This window comes from Octopus sinensis, linkage group LG1 (assembly GCF_006345805.1).
Source record: "Octopus sinensis linkage group LG1, ASM634580v1, whole genome shotgun sequence".
Lineage (NCBI taxonomy): Eukaryota > Metazoa > Mollusca > Cephalopoda > Octopoda > Octopodidae > Octopus > Octopus sinensis.
The window spans coordinates 170896037-170917747 of NC_042997.1; the positions used below are offsets into that span (position 1 = coordinate 170896037).

Here is a 21711-nt window from a genome sequence, read left to right on the forward strand (position 1 = left end):
ATAGATAGCCAAATATAGGCATCTAAGATGCTTTTACTTGTAGTAGCAGCAGCAGTACTCTAATATATGCTGCACTTGGAATTTTTAAAAGGACAACAACACATTAGATTTGAAATTTTCTACCTCTGTAGAGAAAGTCTAGCATTTCTGAAGTAGTTTCTGTAATATAATGAGATATTGATAATAGAGATAACAGCCAATCTCACATAACATTTGTAGTGATGTGGATAGGGGTTTAGCTGTGTTTTGTTCATGAGTAAGGAGGAGAGTATTGTGGGAAATAATTTCCTTGGTGTGTCTAGCAACTGTGTCTTTGCACTGTTGAAGGAAAGTAGGTTGTCATGTCCCTTTCGAGGTGTATTTTTATTATCCCCTTTCTTGGAAGCAGAGCAAGTAAGTCATAAGATGTATAAGTTGCACATGATTGATACTTGTGTGTAGAAGGTTAAATAGGAATGTAAAATGATTATTAAATAAATTATTAGACATGTAATGAAGGAAGTGTTAGAGGTTTACCAAAGTTTAGGGAATAACCAGAGTTTACCTATCAAAAGAAGAAAATTATGAGCCAAGAGATGAGAAATGGTTATAGAGCAACTGGTGGGCAACAAAAATACTTTTGTTAGAGTCCTGAAAGGTGACATAGGAAAGCAAAGATTCTGGTAGACCTAGCTCTGTGAAAAACAGACTGGTGGTGACTGAGACTCCAGATGATAAAGGAGATTATGACCAAATCTATCACCTTTGGGATGTTAGAAATGAGGGTGACAAAGTGCAGCTGTTAAGGTCGGAAAGATTGTCAGGAATAAGACACACCATCATTCTTTTTCATAGAATGTTTAAGATCCTTGTAGAGAAAGATTGTTGGGTTATGATTTAGTCTGGCCAGAAGCACAACAACCATGGCTTTTGTATCAAACACAGAACCATCACATGTTTATAGTTGAAGGATGAAAAACATTTTAGTTCCTAAGATGTTGAAACCAGCAACAACACAATCTCAAAAATGTAATAGAAATAACAGAAAAGCAATGCTTGCCAATGAATTAAAGTTAAATAGAAATCTTTTTTTTAATTAATATTAATGATCTTAACTATATCATGTGTCTATTTCATTTGATACATGTTAAATTTGCTAATTTTTAATTCTATCCTAGTAAGTTTCATCTCATTTAAAGTCAATTTATGCTAATTACTTGCTCTTACTCAACTATCTAATTACTCGACCTCATTTACAATTTTCTCTCACATCATACAAACTTAACAATGTCTGTGAATTTCTTAATTGAAGAAATAAATCATGTTAATTTACAAACAATTGTTTTCTCAAGTTATTTACTGTAAAACTTCTACAATAGGTGAAAGGAGTAGAGTCAGTATCCATGGCCTTTGCAGCTTCAGCTACAGATGTGTTTTCTTGTAAGTGAGACACACACAGCCTGAATTTATAGGTGAGGAGAAATACTACATGATGTCTAAGCCTTTCTCAGTCACATCAACAATATTACCATTCATTATTATTATTATGTAAAGAAATAGATAAACCATGAAACAAAGGTTGAAAGCCACATACATCATTTAACTCTTAATCTGCTCTGATCAAACAGACCTGTGTTCAAAAGTACGGTAGTCATGACTATCCTACTTTCAGTTTTCATACATTATGTAACTAGAATTATATCACCCAGAATACTAGAGCCTTTCTTAAGATAACAGGGTGTAATATGAGAGATATTTGGTTGCTATTTCTAGCAGATCAAGCAACCACTGAAAGGCTCCTTTGAAAAAGTAAATATTTATAGAGTGAAAACAGAGAGAACTTAGTTTGTGTAACACTCACATCCTTTCTAAGAATATCAAAAACAACAAAAGTGAACTGCATTGACTTGAACTGAGAACTGAAATCAGCTCATGGATTTCGTTAGCTGGAAGTTTACCACTTGCTCTATGGTACTATATGACTAGGATGTTTTGTGGAGAATACAGGAGGAGGAGAGAGGAAAGTTAAAACTAAGATCACAAGATTCCATCTATATTTTATATCATATATTTCATTATTTGCAAGAATTTATTTTTTTCAACTCCAGGCTGGAAGTTTTAGGTTAATGGATAAAAGGAATGCCAATTCAGGAGGGAAAGTAAATAATTCCACACACTAAAAGATTAATAGGCTAAATACAATTTCAGACTGCTTGGCCACACTCACAAACACACATATGATGTATGTATGTATGAGTAATATTAGTTGTAGAGACAAATTATGTCTGCAAATCTGCCAAAAAAGCATGATTGAAGAAATATATATGTTTTCATGGTCACAGGGCTAGCTTCACACTGTGTAATAACCAAAACAGTATAAGGTTTTCCTTTAATATGTTTTGTCTGCAAATAGGAGTTATTTTCTCTAGAAAATGAAGATAACAAGGAACTAATTCTTCCTGTTCCTTTCCAATGATGGAATATGATTGAAGAAAGATATTGGCTAAATCTGTCTAAGTTGTTATATGAGATTATAATTCTTCAGATTTTATAATAATTTTTGACTTTCACCAAAGATCTTCAGTTGATTGCCATTTCAAGAAGGTTGGATCCCTCTTTGTTCATCAAGTTCTGACAATTAAGAATATCTTGTGTCTCTACAAGGCTTCTCTTCAACACTGCTGTCATCTTTAAGCTATTGTCACTTGTGAGTGTCTTAACTTACTTGATCGAACTTAGAATCAAATTGTTAACATTCTTTCTACTTGGTTGGAGCCTTTGGTCAATCCTCAAAATGTATCTCTGCGTCTTTTCTGAAAATATTTCCATAGTCATTGTTCTGATGAACCTTCAGGTCTATGACATTCAGTCCTTTAAGATATCAGTCAATTAACATCTTTTGAATTTGTAAGCACATTCTTTTTCTCCTTTGTAGTCCCTTATGCTACAGTAGCCTCATGCCTTGTTTAGGATGGAATTATAAAACTTTATTGCATCATCATCATCATCGTTTAACGTCCGCTTTCCATGCTAGCACAGGTTGGATGATTTGACTGAGGTCTGGCGAACCAGATGGCTGCACCAGACTCCAATCTGATCTGGCAGAGTTTCTACGGCTGGATGCCATTCCTAACGCCAACCACTCTGAGAATGTAGTGGGTGCTTTTATGTGCCACGGCATGATTGCCAGTCAGGCGGTACTGGCAGTGGCCATGCTCAAATGGTGCTTTTTATGTGTCACCTGCACAGGAGCCAGTCCAGCAGCACTGGCAACGACCTCGTTCGAATGTTTTTTCGCGTGCCACCAGCACAAGTGCCAGTAAGGCGACGTAGGTAACGATCACACTTGAATGGTGCTTTTTTACATGCCATCAGCACGGAGGCCAGCTTATTAGAACTAAAAGACTTTTTTTCAATAATTACATCAAAACTATGTTTAAATCAGTTTGGTTAATCTAATCATCAGCATATATATAGTACATATGCAGATATAAGATGCCTGTTGATTTTAGATCTATCAAATACCAGACTAGATTAGAACTAGGAACCATTATTTCTAAACTAAGTATAACAATGTTTTAATACACTAGGTCACTGGTTCCCAAACTTCTTTTGTTGCAGAACACATAATTTTCTAAAAAGCCCAGAACTCCTACTTATAGACAATCCCTGCCATCCTAATATCAATAAAATATTAATTGGAGCAAAAATTATTTTAGAGAAAGTATTTATATAAAAAAATACATTAATAACTTCATGGAACCTGAAATTCTTTATTACAGACTCCATTTTTAGAAACACTGTACTAGGTCACTGACACAGGCATTATTACCCATTGTCAAGAAATAAAGATTCTAAATTTGAATTTAGTCAAGAACTATACAACATATTCAAGAATAAAACACTTGATGACAATGGGTGATCAAATATTTGAAACATGGTGGGTGTGTACATATTAGAAAGAAAAAGAATTCCATTTCTTAAAAAGGAGTCAATTCTTAAAAATGATAGCCTTCCTTTATTTAGAAATACTTATTAAAAAGAACTTGTCTCTAAATGCATGAAATACCCTATATATGTTTTTGTCTTTTTTTTTATTACCCACAAGGGGCTAAACATAGAGGGGACAAACAAGGACAGACAAACGGATTAAGTCGATTACATCGACCCCAGTGCGCAACTGGTACTTAATTTATCGACCACAAAAGGATGAAAGGTAAAGTCGACCTTGGCGGACTTAAAATTTGTCTGGAATTTTATGCGACAGGCACCACTTAGATGATTGTATTATATAAAAATTCCAATTTTCTGTGGCACTTAACGAAAACATCAACCAAAATAGTGTCCCATTGATTGAGACACACAAGACCCTATATGTTGCTGCTTTACATTCATCTTCATTGATAGCTATAGATAGGGAAGAGAATGCCTTGTTTTTTGTTAGTTTTTCTGTCACTAACTAAAATCACAGAGCTAGATAGGGTCTTGTTTTTGTGCCAGCAATGAGATATGATGGTGAAACCCCAGCACGGTTGTATATCCAGTAGCCGGAAGAAGTAAAAGAAGAAAAGAAAATGAAGTCAAAAGACAAACTCTCTATCCACTTGGCCACGTGCAACTCCACAAAAGATTTATATGTTGAACAGAAAATTAGGCAGTTTAAATATAGAAGTCAAAAGGTCCCCTACCTCCCACAAATATTGAATGTTCTATTTTTTATCAGAGCAACTATTTTTACAGTTAGATGTCCTTGTTATTATTAAGCACTCAACTGTAAATTGGAAATGTAGTTACATTTCTAGTTCTATGTCCTGAATATTTGAATATAATACATGTCATACTTGCAAACAGTTGTATGATCTGATATTGCTTGGATTTCTAATTTTAAAACAATCTTTTTTACACTTATAATTCATAACAAATGTTATCTGTTTTCTAAATTACTTATCCAGTTTGAGTACATTATACTTATCTTTCTCTTTCACTTTTTTACTAATCCCTTTTATTTTCTAAAGTTAATCCTTGAAGACACCTTTCAGGAACAATAGTGGGAACAATAGTGGTTTATTCACATAGAAATCTGTAAATTTTTCTCATACTGAAGTTTGATAAGCTGCAAAAAGTTGTTTTATAGTTCATGGTTAGCAGCATGGGTTGCTGTGTATGCAAATAAAAATCCAGATTTACGGAATGGAGAAGATAAAACCCAGGTTACATATGTTTCATAGCTAGCAGAATCTTGGAAGTAGTAATTATCCAAATGCAGGATGATTAACTAGCTACTCATCAGGCCAAAAATACATTAGTCTACTCAATTCCCTAAGTTTGGATATATCTATGTGTGTATATATACACACACACACACAAACATACATACATCATCACTTACTGTCCACCTTCCATGCTGGCATGGATACATATATAGCTGTGTATATATATATATATATATATATATATATATATATTATATATATATATATTAATGGTTTTATGTTCAGTAACAATAAAAACAATTTGACATTAATCTGAAGGCTTACTCCATACTTTTGTAGAGCATAAGCCATCATTGGACAATGGTTAAGCTGCTCAAAACTTCAAAGTCACAGTCAATAGTATTCTTGCTAAAGAATATGTAATAATATGTAAAGGTGTATATATATATATGTGTGTGTGTGTGTGTGTGTAGGATGGTAGAATTGATTGCATCAAACAAAAATTCTTTATGGGATTTGGTTCCATATGAGTAAAGTATCTTTATGCCTAGATCAATTTTGCATTTTGTTCTTTTCATAAGGAACTTATTTATTCACCTTATGGCGAATAAAATAAGAGTCACAGAAAGTATAAAACTAAAACCATTCAAAGACAGTGTCTCTGTACAGTCAAATTTCAAAAGAGTGAAACCAGTAATAAAAAGCATCTATATATATATATATATATAAATTCTGTGGTATCTAAGCATCAGTAAAGAAGATGGAGGAATAGTGAATATGTATGTAGATATCTAGAGTAAAAGTGACGTTTACAATGAATTGCAATCACCTCACTGATTCATATAAACACAGAGACATAGTTTGTTTGCTAGATAACATTTAGCCATTAATCTATAAAGTTAAATTATAACAAAAATAGGTGATTATATTGCTAATATACCTAATAATAAAAAGAAGTAATTAAAAACCAAAATGAAGCAGCTACTGATGATTTATATACATTTAGATATTGATCTTGCAATTTTTCTACAGGCTGTTGCAAGATGGTGAATAATGATAGCGTATTGATTATTCAATCAAGAATGTATACAAATTACCGTTTTAAAAATACTACAAATGTGATTTTTTTCTCCCCCTTCCTGAAAGGTAAAAAACAAGCAAAGTAAATATAGATGATAAAAAAAAAATGGACTATCAACCACCTAGTAGCATGCAATAGTTCTAGTTACCCTGAGAGAGAGAGAGAGAGAGAGAGAGAGAGAGAGAGAGAGAGAGAGAGAGAGAGAGAGAGAGAGAGAGAGAGAGAGAGAGAGAGAGAGAGAGAGAGAGAGAGAGAGAGAGAGAGAGAGAGAGAGAGAGAGAGAGCAAAATAGCTAGCAGAAAAGATATATTTTACCTGCAGTTTGGAGGTGGGTCCACAGTGATTTCTGCTAACTCTCTCTGGAGTCTGTAACAGAAATAAAAAGAATAATTATTAAACAGATACACACACACACACACACATATATATAAATATAGTTTAATGAAGAAAACAAAATGTTCAGTGGTGGTGGTGGGCAATTCTCACCATGGCCCAAAATCAAAACCCCCAAACCATATCAAATATTCATTGAAAAGTAAAAAGAAAGAAAAAAAAATCCCATACAGCATCTGTGATACTCATCACATTAGTTTCCACTGGAATGTGTAAGGGTATGTTTGTATGCACCCCTCCCTATACACATTTGGTTTTACAAACATGAGAAGGAGAAATAAAGCAAAATAATATAACCTTTTATTAACTGAAAATACTATACAAATTATTCAAGGGTCTTGAGTTTTGTGCCAAGGTATCTGACAAAGCTGGTTTTTAAATGTAGGAGTGTTGTAAATATAACCTATATATAGGAGGAAAGGAAAATGGAGACAAATGCACAAGATGTTATTTAAATCATTTGTATCGCCGACATATGTTTCGATTGATACATTAAAATTAATCTGGGAGGAAAAATAATGTGGAATAATGTATCAATCCCATCAGGGAGGAGATTATAAATAATGGTGTTCATTAATAAGTCATTTTACAGATGTAAGAAAATATATAATATAACCTATATATAATACAACCTATATATATATATGTTTATACACGATCAATTTGTATCTTATAGTTGAAAGGTTTATCTGTAATTTCTGAGGATCTGTAATTTCTTCTAAAAGGAAATATTTGCTTCAAACAAATGATAGAGTTAAAATCTCTTTAGACTTTTGTTAGAATATTCTAACACACACACACCACACACATATATTATATATATATATATATATATATATATATATATTATATATATATATATATATATATATATGGTTAAATACTGAAGAGGTGAATTTATAAGATTATAAAACTTTAGAACAAGCAATACTGTGATCCTGAAATTAATTTGCTGAAACACGTGTTTTATAGAGCATAAACTACAGAGGCATCAAATTAATAGACCAAGATATGAAAGTTATAGAAAGAGGTATAGCAGAGCTTATTTGGAGTGAAATTAGTTTAATGCAGATGCAGGTTGAATTTAAGCCAGGAAGGTTGGGGGCTGCTGATGTACTCTTTTGAGTAAGATGATTGCAGAAGTTCTTGGCTAAGAGCAAGATTAGGCATATATTGATTTGGAGAATCCCCTTGACAGGTACCACACACTAATCTTGTAATCGCTAAGAAAGCTAGGTGAATGGCTTATGAAGGCTGTGTAAACTTATGTGTTGAGGGGGATGTCAGCAAAGTGAGAGTTATATATAGATACACACACTCACATATATTTACATATGCACACAATGTGTATAATATATAAATATATATTGAAGATAGCTATGTTCAAATTTATTCTTTTTTATTAAACTACACACATATTACACAAACCAAATAACTCTAGTTATGGAAAAAATAAATAAGCTCTTAAATAAAAAAAAAATTCATCAAAACTGAATAGGTGTATAATATCTAACAACAAACATTGAGAACATATTGCAAAAATAGCAGAATTTAAAAACTTTCTCATCAACATGAAACCAAAAATATGGAAGCCATAGAAGGCATGTATGAGACAACCAATGTAATATCAGAAATTTCAATGTAAACATGGTAAGTTATAGACTTCATGACACAAACTGTTATATCAAATACACAAGCTGACAATTTCTTGTTGACTAAGAATGCATTTTTACAAGGAGCTATTTGCAACACAGCATATTATAATACTGAACATCAGACACACACACACACACAAAAAAAAGCATTAGTTGATAAGACAACCAGCTTCTACAGAATTACACGCACATGCAGAAATATGAAGTGCAAAATATAAATCAAAAATCAATACAGATCCAGACAGTCAGCAGATTTGTTAGAGTGTTGGACAGAATGGCTGACAATACTTGTTCTAGTGTGCTGTGACTCCAAGTTCAAAATATACTTGTCTAGATTCTTCTACAATCCCTCATATTCACTACAGCTTCTCTCATGCTATTTCTCACCTGCATTTTGCTTTCTTTGCTTTGTTTCTTCACAATTCAATAAGCCATCATTTGTCAACAGATTTGTCAGAGCACTGGATAAAATGCATGGCAATATGTGTTCCAGTCTAGAGAGTGGTGAGCTGGCAGAATCGTTAGCAAGCCAGGCAAATTGCTTAGTGGCATTTTGTCCATCTGCATGTTTCTGAGTTCAAATTCTACTGAGGTTGATTTTGCCTTTCATCCTTTTGGGGGTCAATAAAATAAGTACCAATTGAGTACTGGGGTTGATGTAATTGACTTAGCCACTTCTCCCAAATTTCTGACACTGTGCCAAACTTTGAAACCAATATTTGTTCCAGTTTTCTGTGATTCTGGGTTCAAAATCTTATTTAAATTCTATAACCGCTCATATACAACTTCCCTCCTTGTGTTTTTTCTCCCACCTATATCTTATCTTTTCATTACTTTGTTTTTACCATCCAACAAGCCATTGTCTTTGAAATGCTGAAGTAATTATAAACAATTTAACTATATAATTGGCAGTCTCCTTTATCATCACTACAGCCCACTTTATATGTCAAGTTCCCTTTGTCTAATAACGGTCTCAAATTTTTCCTCAAGGGCAGCAATTTTAGGGAAAGGGATGAGTTGATTAAACTGAGCCCCAGTGTTCAACTGGTACTTATTTTATTGACTCTGAAAGAATGAAAGGCAAAGCTGACCTCAATGGAATTTGAATTCAGAACATAGCAATGGGAAAATTCCACTAAGCATTTCATCCAGCATGCTAACAATTCTTATTTCTTTACTGACCGCAAGGCGCTAAACACAGAGAGGACAAACAAGGACAGACAAACGGATTAAGTCGATTATATCAACCCCAGTGCATAAATGGTACTCATTTAATCGACCCTGAAAGAATGAAAAGCAAAGTCGACCTCGGTGGAATTTGAACTCAGAACGTAGCAGCAGGTGAAATACCGCTAAGCATTTTGCCGGGCGTGCTAACGTTTCTGCCAGCTTGCCACCTTCCCTTTGTCTAACAATAATACTAAAACATATGATACCAAACATATGCCAAAGTCGACAAAAAGATTTAAAGTTTTGCATTTAAACTAAATTTAAACTGGCCATATCTGGGCTGTTTTATATTTTATATTTAAAGAGGTCAAATCTGGTTTCTCACACTACCCTACAATGTCATTCTAAAAATAAAAATTACATCATTGAAATCTTCAAGCTACAAGATGATACATGATTAATTCAAAACAATATGAATAAATAAGCATTACATTTCACAGAGTAATCTGAATACTAAAGGGTTAAACTACAACACACAAACCAACATATGTACTTGGAATCCCACACATCACACTATCTTCCATGTCTGATATATTTTTTTGTAAGAGTAGTGTGTATGCATATGCGTCTCTCTCTCTCTCTCTCTCTCTCTCTCTCTCTCTCTCTCTATATATATATATATATATATAAAGAGGAAAGCTATAATATTGTTGCATTTAGGAATGGTCAGTTTGCCAGTTGAGCCAATAAAAACACACACACTATATATTTGGTGTTACTTTGCTTCAGCGTTATTTATTTTTTTTACATTAATCTTAATCTTATTTCGACCAGAGTTCTTTCGTCACACTCCTGTGACCGCATCAGTGGTCCTTTGCTTTCGTCTTTTTTATTTGTGTGTCTCTCCTTGGCTAAACTGGCAAAATGACCATTCCTAAATACAACAATATCTGTTTCAACACACGATTTCACATCAAAAATCTTGCAAAACAAATATATAAACATAAAAAGCTATAATATCCAGGCCGATACTGAATTTCTCTATGTAAAATGCCAAGGCTGGTTCCATCAGATGGTACATTTCATGGTGAATTTCCTTTAACACCTTCTAAAGTTACAGTTTATTTCTTGGCTACCACTTAGTGTAAAGTACAATGTTGATAATAAGGAGAATGAAGAATTTGAATAACAGCTCATTGATGAACATTATGGTCTTCTTCTTCTTCGTCTACTACTACTACTACTACTACAACAACAACAAGAAGCAGCAGCCTAATTCAAACTAATAATGGAGGAAAATTCCTTTCCGAACAATATCATATTTACACACCCTGAAGAGATTGAAATCACAGCATACAATAATATATGCATACAATAATATACAATTAATATGATTGAAACACATGTTGGACAATTATGATGATTAAACCAACTGTAAATAAACAAAGTTTGAATGTTCAAATTCTTCATTTCCCTTATTTCATACACACACACACATATTTAGATATAAAGATGCAGACATGGCCGTATGGTTTCAGGTTTAGTGCCACTGCATGACACTTAGCCAATGTTTTCTACTATAGCCCTGGGCTGACCAAAATTTCATTCTAGTGGATTTGATACAGAGAAAATTGAAGGACACTGGTTAAAAATGTATGTGTATGCATATGTGTATGTGTGCTTGTGTGAGTCTGTTCATATCTCCTTTGCATTCAGTCGTGACATCACAACCAGGTTGTTTGTTGTTCAAAGAGCTCGGAGATTATTACCTTGCTTGCAAATAAATAGGAGGTGGCAACAGGAGGTTAATCCAACTACAGAAAAACTCTGCCCCATGCAAGCATAGAATAGTAGATGTGAAAACAATGATGATGATCACACACACATACACAAAAGTATAAAATGCTACTGATGAAGCAAGGCCACCTGGTTTCATTTATTACAGATTAGAATTTTTACACATAACTGCCATCTCTTACATTTGAGCGGCTCTACATGGTCATTCAATCTGCTAGTGGCAGTAGTCAAATCTTCCCCAAATGATACTCTCCTATTTTATTGTATAGTCACACTTGCTAGTGGCAGTCTTGGATGTACAAAAGGATGAGAAGTATCTTTGATCATAGCACTGCTTGATCACAGTTAATTCAAATAATAATTACAAACAAATGAATACTACTAATTATATGCAACAAAGCAAAAATTATAGATGTTTGATGTTTGTTGACTTTACTTGAGTGTGAAATAAGATAAACAATTTATCATCCACCCCACCTTAATCCTCATCTATTTTTGGAGTATTTTAATTGATCGACGAATACTTTTTTAGTTCATTATTGAATGTTGTAGTTGAACAATGTCTTAAAAGTAGAATTTGGTAACCAGCCCACCATGTGTGTGTGTGTGGTGTGTGTGTGTGTTTGTCTCCATATGCCTTCACATTGACTATACCCATTCTCAAAATCTGTGGCTAAGATTTGTTAGATGCCATTATCTCTGGCTCGTTATGTTCTGAGTTCAAACTCTGCCAAGGCCAAATTTGTCTTTCATCCTTTTGGAGTTGGTAAAGTATCAGTAAGTACTGGGGTCGATGTAATAAACTTTCCCTTCCCCTCAAGATTAATGGCCTTGTGTCAAAGTTAGAATTATTTCCACGAGTCTATACTTTAAGTGTGGTAGGTATTGAGTGCAACATCAGAATCACTTCAGATGATTATTCTATTTTCCTTTGTCATTAACCCTTTCGTTAACAACCCGGCTGAAACTGCCTCTGGCTCTGAGTACAAATATCTTATTTTCAAAAGTTTTGAATTAAAATCTTCCATCAAACTTTAGTCATAATTTATGTTCCTAATACTAGCTTAATGATAATCAAGTTATTTTACTAAATTCTTTGTTATATTTAAATTAATTGAAAGAAACACAGAGCATCTCAAAATAAATACAGTAACGAAAGGGTTAAAATGTAATAATTCTGAGTGAGCATATCCCACTGACTTCAATGTGTGATTGCAAAAATTGAAGAGAACTATTAGTCGGATATTCTCTAGGATAACATATAACTTTTAGCAAGGCACTCCAGTATCTTCAATTCAGTCATTTTTCAAAAGAATTGAATATAATAAATCAACTAACACATTCCAAGTATATGCAGGTGTTCATATTTGTAAACAGAAATAAATAAATAAATAATCTATCCCTGTGGGCACAACTAAACACATAAAAAAATGCTGTTGTTTTTGTTTTTTTTTCATCTTTTCATGTGTCTGGAAAAAAAAAATTGTAGCTTTCATTTTTAGAAGGAATCAAGCATATTAAATATAACAAACTTCACACCAACTAAAATAAAGTGAAGTCTGTTTCTGAAGGACACTTAGTTGTTTAACAGCAGGTTAGACCTGACTGAACAGACCTATGATTCAAGAAGTTTCAACTGTGACTATCATGTCATGTTTCAGTCATGGTGTATCTACGATTACATTATCCAATGTGTCCTTTCTTTGAAACAATATAGTAATTTGAGGTAAATTTGGCTACCATTTTTAGCATGTTGAGCAGTGCCTTTTGGCTTGAGGCATACTTAGTAACTTAAGTAGAACAATTGTCGAATATATTGACCTTATGTATATATAATATATATGTGTGTGTACCAGAGTAAGCACATAAATGTGAAACAAGGTGGAAAAAAAAAGTACTCAAATACCAGAGGTAGAGTAATATGCTTTATTTAAAAGCAGCAGAAATATAACAAAAGCTGTTGCTAAGAGTTTCATGTTCTCATTTGTCAGACAGTTTTGTTAACAAAACTGGCCGACGAACGGGAACGTGAAACTCTGAGTAACAGCTTTTGTTATATTTCTGCTGCTTTTAAATAAAGTATATATATATATATATATATATATATATATATATATATACACACACACACACACACACATAAATATCAATGGGTAAATTGTCGCCATTTTATATTTTTAATTTTGTGCATGTGCATCGTTTGATTTTGATTTTGTCAATTACACAGTATAGTAGGGTCACTTGGGCACCGTCTATGAGAAAAACAGCACCATGGCGCAATTCACTCTGTCAGAAATTTGGAAACGACATGCTGTACTGCTTGGCATTTGTGCCAGAAGCTCCAATACATATATTTCAGAGTGTTTGAGTGTCAATCTGAGGACATGTACCAAGTGTGATAAAAATCAAACATCCAGTCAACATCATGGTGTTTGCAGTGATCAGTAGTGATGGCAACGTTATGCATCCATTCATCTTCCCACAGAGTCCCAGATTCAACACAAAGGCCTACATCAAGTGCTTGGAGGAGGCAGTACTGCCATAGGTCAAAAGGGTGGCTGCTGGAAGACCCTGTCTGGCAACAGGACTCTGCACCATACCACACAAGCAGGAGAACCCAGTTATGGCTGTCACACAATTTATAATACCACATCACCCCCCCCCCCAACACCTGGCACCTTAACTCCCCAGACTGCAACCATCTTGATTTATTATGTGTGGGGAACAGTTTAGAGAGAGTGACCAACAAAATTCCTTGTAACACCAAAGATAAACTGAAGGCAAGGATTATGGCAGCATTCACCAACTTAACCCTTTCGTTACTGAATTTATTTTGAGATGCTCAGTGTTTCTTCCAATTATGTTAAATATAACAAAGAATTAAGTAAAATAACATCGTTATCATTAAGCTGGAGTTAGGGACATAAATTGTGACTAAGGTTTGGTAGAAGGTTTTAATTCAGAACTTTTGAAAACTAGACATTTGTACTAAAGAGCCAGAGCCGGTTTCAGCCGGGTTGGTAACGAAAGGGTTAAACAAGAAGACCATCCAGAAGAGTTGCAGGAGATTCTGAAGTCATCTGGAGGCTGTGGTTGAATCCAATGATGATTTTATTGAATATATTTACCCTTTAGTATTTCAAGATATCTTTATGTAATTTTGGTAAAATGAGATGTCGGTGTTATTTTCAGGTTTGCGTAATTTAGATGACAATTTATTCACCGCAACCTGTATATATATATATATATATATAGGTTATTGTATGGACTTTGGCATTAAAAAGTAAACAAATAAATAAGTGTGTATGTGTGTGTGTTTAATGAATTATTTAGTTCACTGGTCATCCGTGCGGTATTATTACGTACAACTCCATAAAAATGAAATCTGTTGAAGTAACAAAACAAATCAATAAACCTATCATTTGAAATACACCAGCTTGTCTTTAATTACAAAGACATAACTTTTGAAAACTTCATCAAGCTACATGATTGCTTAATCAATAATTTAGATGATCTTGATACAAGAGTTAAAAGACTGACACGCGGGGAGGTAGGGACTTCTCATCTTATATAACTGTTTACAAGCTGGAGAGATTTAACCCATTAGCGTTTAAACCAGCCATATCTAGCCCCAAATATTTCACCTGTTCTATGCTGAAACCAGCCAGATCTGGCTGCTCACACCTACCCTACAATTTCATTCAAAGCTATGATTAATGAATAATCCAAAGCAATGTGAATAAACGTTAAAATCTGACAGAGTAATACGAATGCCAGAAGGTTAAAATACATTATCTCTCTGTATGTTTTGAACCAGTGTTATCTCATCTGTGAGGTACTCTTTTACTTGTTTCAGTCATTTGACTGTGGGCATGCTGGAGCATTGCCTTTAGTCAACCAAATCGACCTCAAGGCTTATTCTTTGTAAGCCTAGTACTTATTCTATCGAACTGCTAAGTTACGGGGGACATAAACACACCAGCATCGGTTGTCAAGTGATGTTGGGCGGACAAACACAGACACACGCATACATATATATATATATATATATATATATATATGTATATATATATACTTGTGAAGACCTGTTGAGGCAAGTGAGAATCAAATCAAATCAAATCAAATCAAATCGAACCAAATCAAAATAGATGAACATCAATGGAATTTGTATCCTTGTGGTACCAGTGCCGGTGGCACATAAGAAACCCATCCGAGCGTGACTGTAGCCAGTACCGCAACAACTGGCCTCCGTGCTGAGGGCACGTAACAAACACCATCCGAGCGTGGCCGTCCGCCAGCCTCGTCTGGCACCTGTGTCGGTGGCACATAAAAAACACCATCCGAGCGTGGCCGTTTGCCAGCCTCGTCTGGCACCTGTGTCGGTGGCACATAAAATCACCCACTACACTCTTGGAGTGGTTGGCGTTAGGAAGGGCATCCAGCTGTAGAAACACTGCCAGATCTGACTGACCTGGTGCAGCCTTCGGGCTTGCCAGACCCCAGTTGAACCGTCCAACCCATGCTAGCATGGAAAGCGGACGTTAAACGATGATGATGATGATGATACATACATATATACGACAAGCTTCTTTCAGTTTCCATCTACCAAATCCACTCACAAGGCTTTAGTTGGCCTGAGGCTATAGCAGAAGACACTTGCCCAAGGTGCCATGCAGTGGGACCGAACCCGGAACCATGTGGTTGGTAAGCAAGCTACTTACCACACAGCCACTCCTGTGGATTATTTTCCAATCTGATCGAAACCAAATCTTTTCTAAAATTTCCATCATAATATCTCTGCTGTAGGTGCTTTCATTCAACACCCACCACACAGTACTTCCTCACCAAGTATCACCTGTTTAAATTAAAACAGTTGAAACAGTGCAGACGTCTCGCTTGCACATGGATGCCAAATGCCTTTAATGCACAGTCATTTCCACAAGTCACTCGTACCCAGCCATGCTTGTAAGTGACTGGCTCACACTCAAATCATTATTTCCCAATCACTATGCATTTCCCCTCCGATCATGTTTCGCTGCCATAAAACTTCACACTTCTTAACACATCTCATATTACCTGACTTTTCTGTGCAGATGGAAAACAAACCTGTTGGAATATTTTTTGTTCATGCCCGTAAATTGACAGTTTTCATGGCAGCAGCCGTAATACTATAAGAACTTTTGAAATTTTGCGCATGTCAAGCAGCTTAGAAAGTGTAAATTTCTTCAGGATTACTCACTTTTAATACAACAAAACATGCTGAAATTGATCATTTAAGACATTTCTGCATGTGTGAAAAAGATAATCTTTCAGGTTTTTCCGTGTATGAAAATCGACAGCTTTCATGATCCCAGTCCTATTACTATTTCAAAACTTAAGCTAGTTTGTCAATAGTAACTTTTATCTTTTACTTGTGTCAGTCATTGGACTGCAGCCATGCTGGAGCACAACTTTGAAAGGTTTAGTTGAACAAATTGACCCCAGTACTTATTTTAAGTTTCTTTATCTGTTTTACTGAGAACATACGCAAATCAACGCTGGTTGCCAAGTGGTGGTGGCAGTGGTGGAGAAGAACACAAGCATAAAGACACACAGACATGCCAATATACCTGAACTTTCATACAGTTTCTGTCTAACAAATTCACTCACAAACATTCATGATAGATCGTTAGCCACTACACACATTTTTCTCTCTCCTTGTTTTTTCTGTGTCCCTTTCTGTAGAAGAGCGTAGGCTCGAAACGTAAAAGATTTTTTCTATTCCTGAGCGTTATACTAATATATCTGTTTGTTTTGTACACCACCTGTCTTCGTCTTTTGTTTTTTTCGTAAACTCTCCCTGTAAGAGAAGATATTTGTTCAAGTTACTGCACAATGGGACTGAACCCCAAACCATGTGAATGCTAACCAAGGTTCTTAACCACACAGCTATGCCTAAACTGTTGACTAAATTTCCTAAAATTTTTGTTTCTCTTTGGATGTTAGCCATGATTATATAGCCATAATCTCCAAGTTCCAGCTCTACATGTGCCACCTAAGTGACAAAAGAACAGAATTTACCATTCCACAATGCATATATTATACATCAGTCTGTCAAATATCTTTCTACATTTCTTAGAACAACAATAGCAACACTAAATATCTTGGAAACCAAACAACAACAGCATTAGAAAAAAAAACAAAAAAACCCCTGAGATAATCCTCATTTTCATTTGCGTATTTAATTCATCAGAAGAATTAGACATACATAAGTAAGTAGGTAACAGATAAATAAACAAAAAACAAAAACAAGATAATGATGGAATCTATTTGCAGGTGAGACACTGAAAATTGACATTCCAGTATTCTAATTCTACCACACAACACATATGCCAACGAAAATAACAGATATGATCTGTAAGGAGAGAAAATATTCTCCAGTAAGAATTATATATATATATATATGGATCTTTTTTGTTTCCTAATATATTTCTTTTATAAAGATGAGAGAGGCAAAAACAACAACAGAAAAATAATATCTAATCACAGAACAGCACGTTTGTATGCATGTATGTTGTGTGTGTGTGTGTGTGTGTGTGTGTGTGTGTGTGTGTGTGATTAAGTTGAACTTGTATATATTTGAATGCCATATATATATGTTTATTAGTGTGTGTGTGGTACATATACATATACACAAATAAAATATACAGTACTATGAAACAAAGTATTCAGAGAAAAATTGGTACGATGGTGTGTCGAGTATTATTTGCAGTATACAGGTGTGTTTGAGTGTGTGTATTGAGCAATGAGAGCAGTCAAGCACAGAACAAAGTGCAGAGAAATCAGACTAAACAGATTGAAAAAGAAAAGTCAACGTTACACAAGACCCCCGAGAGAACACGAACTTGTGTGGTGTACACGCATGCATTTATATGATTGAAGCAGCGACATGTTTTTGAGATTAAATTTGCAGTGTTGCAACCATGTTTAATGTATTTAACACACACGTGTATATATTTATATATATATATACACACACATATAAATATATATATTGCCCCCACTGACACTTTCCGTTAGGTTGCATCACTACACACACACACAATACACAATTGAAATAGAATATGGAGCAATAGAAATGTTTAACTGGATGAAAGAACAAGGAAGTCTTACAAAATATTTAATGCAACTTATATATAAATATGTTTGATCTTAAATATATCAAGCATAAAATACTTTTGTCTTTAGCGGTTTGGCAAAAGAGACCGAGAGGATAAGTATCCGACTTAAAAAAAGAAGAAGAAAAAAATATATAAATACTAGGGTTGATTCATTCTTCAAGGCAGTGACCCAGCATGACTGTAGTTTATAGACTGAGACAAGTAAAAGATAAAGTTAGTATGATATACTGTCTGTTCTTTATCGACCAAGTCATCTTATAAGTCACTGCTGTATTAGTTAGAAATAGTAACCAAATTTCTATTGGAATCTGTAGTCCTAGATACAGTCAGAAAACAGGAATGAGCGATGATCACAGTCTGAACACCTTTAATTTTAGAATTTCTCATTCAGAGCTACCCTTAGACACAAACTAGGTCACATTTTTTGTTAGGTCACAACACAAAACATTAAGTGTTCTGAAGGTCTGAGTATTCTAGTAAGTAGTTTTAGAGTAGCAAATTAAAATCACAAACTAATTTTTATTCTCAAGCTAAAATATATATATATAACTGTAGATGTTTTTATCTTATTTTATATTCATCGGTTTTCATGATAATGAGAAAGGTAGCAGTTTTATCAGCATAAACAAAGTACTGTTCACAAAGATAAGTGGATTTAGTTTACACATACACACATATATACACCAAAATTTAAATTCATACAGAAGGTTTTATGTTTATAGGTAATAAATGAAATATTGCAATGTTTATTTGTCCACAATGGTGACCTAATTTCATCTTTTGTGAGTGTATATATATATGGTGGAAGCACTCTGTCGGTTACGACGATGAGCGTTCCGGTTGATCCGAATCAACGGAACAGCCTGCTCGTGAAATTAACGTGTAAGTGGCTGAGCACTTCACAGACACGTGCACCCTTAACTTAGTTCTCGGGGATATTCAGCGTGACACAGGGAGTGACAAGGCTGGCCCCTTGAAATACAGGTACAACAGAAACAGGAAGTAAGAGTGAGAGAAAGTTGTGGTGAAAGAGTACAGCAGGGATCACCACCACCCCCTGCCGGAGCCTTGTGGAGCTTTTAGGTGTTTTCGCTCAATAAACACTCACAACGCCCGGTCTGGGAATCGAAACCGCGATCCTATGACCGCGAGTCCGCTGCCCTAACCACTGGGCCATTGCGCCTCCACTATATATATATATATGTATAATAAGCAGAAAAGTGGTATGATATTCAAAGCTTTATAGCACATACACGTGTTTCAACAACATGGCAAAATAATTACATAGCATTATGCAATTTGTATTGCACCTCATCAATGTCTCACCACACTTGGCCTGCATTTTCCACTCTAGCCTATCTCGAGTCTGATGCCCCACATCATACTACACTGGATACTGGAATGGAGTACAGAACCCAATGAAGAGTTCAATTTTAGTTGCATGTTTTTTGGATATATGTGTGTGTATATTGTTTGGAGGGTGGGACGGTGTGGATAATGAGCTGTTGCATTATCTTTAGGATACCAATGTAGTGATTTAGAGGATTGTACTCTGTAATAGCTTTAATCTTTAGACCAATGGTGTGGCTTGAGCTTAACAATGTAAGCTAATGAAATATTTGTCAACAATACATTAAGAGTCTTGCAAAGAAAAGTGACCTCTACCCTAATTCTGAAATATGTTAAAGACACAAGAAATGACCAATGACAGCTATGAATCAATAAATCCTTTGGTCAGTAATCCAAACCCTTTTTTTCTCTTAGCCCTTTCTACCACAAACAATACCCCATTGGAATTCCCTTACCAGCAATGCTTTTTTCCTATTGAAACCAACTGAAAGATATTCCAGTGATTGCAATAAATAGTGTAAAGGATTAAAAGTAGTTCATGTACAGTTAATAGACAGGCCATTTAACAAGGGAAAAATATCTAAATTAGAAAGTAAATGAAAAAAAAAAAAAAAGAAGAAAGCTACACACTTTACAAATCTCAATTGTGGAGGAATTGCTTTAAGCTGATAACAAACTTAAGCCAGTTTCTTCCTAATTGTTCTTAATATGTTTTTTTCCACTTAAACAGTGATTCATTTATTATCAGATAAAAGCGGGTATGGACAGATAATCTGACAAATTAGCAGAGTCCTGTTTACCAAAAAATATTAAATTCCATTTAACATGCATCATAGTGAGTCAGTAATGGAAACCAAGTTTTTTACATCGAGTGACAGGCTCTTCTGCAGTTAATTTAAGAATGACTAACTTTAACTACAAGGTCAAACACAGAGTTGAAAGATAGTACATGTGCATGAGTGCAGGTTTTATAAAGATGATTAATTTACATTACTCAACTGAAATCTACTAAAGAATTATAAGAGTTCTACTATAAATTTTACAATTATAAGTTCTAAGGATAAGAATTTTATTAACCTCATATATACATATATTCTTTTCATATTAACAACATTCATGTAAACACATTCATACAAACTTTTTCCCCACGTAATTTCAGTCAGTGGAGTGTGGTGACTTCACAGAGGGATTGCTTTCAATGATACAACTTAGTTACACCTACTCCAACATTTGATGAATACTTATACTAATACCAAAAATCAAAGTTGACTTAAACAGGATTTGAACTCAGAATGTAAAAGGACAAAACTAAATATTGCAAGATATTTAATCCAGCACTTAGCCAATTCTGCCATTTTCCGATCTTACATTTTAGCTCTTAACATTCTTGTATAGCATAAATCTATCTGACAGCACATGTCAGTCAGTCCTATACAACCTGAAATTATATGAATCAAAACACCATTGGGGCTTACATTTGTTTTAAAGCCAGTCACCAACTTTCTAATCTAAGGAAGAAAACTTTAATCTCTTCCTCTTCTACCACTTATTTACATTCTGTAACACTCACTATTAAAATCAATTCATATTTTGGATTTTTCCAATATATTCAAGAAATTTTTTTTAAATCAAAACTTTGGTATGTTACTTCTGAAAGGAGTAAATAACAGATTATCTGGAAATTTCATAATGCAAAAGGTGCCAAAAAAGATGTTTGCTGAGTTTGCTTGCCTCTGTTATTAATTACAATTAATTGATTGCTAACACCTCTTTCCATAGACATTTTTTGAGCATTTTTGATACGAGATATACTCTAAAGTATACAGTTTGGTTCTTTACCTTCTGTGCTATTCTAATTTGCTTCAACTTGATTATTGTGAAGTAATACAATAAAAGGAAGCAGTTCCTTCAGC

The 21711-nt window shown here is 34.4% G+C and overlaps 1 protein-coding gene across 1 annotated transcript in view; it reads right to left on the reverse strand.

The window, feature by feature from the left end:
- Nucleotides 1-21711, reverse strand: part of LOC115214999 (ubiquitin-conjugating enzyme E2 E1) — a 238434-nt gene that overhangs the window by 31606 nt on the left and 185117 nt on the right. The window contains exon 3 of the mRNA XM_029784113.2: nucleotides 6589-6639. Within this exon, the coding sequence (XP_029639973.1) occupies nucleotides 6589-6639 (51 nt within the window). The remainder of the gene's footprint in view (nucleotides 1-6588; nucleotides 6640-21711) is intronic.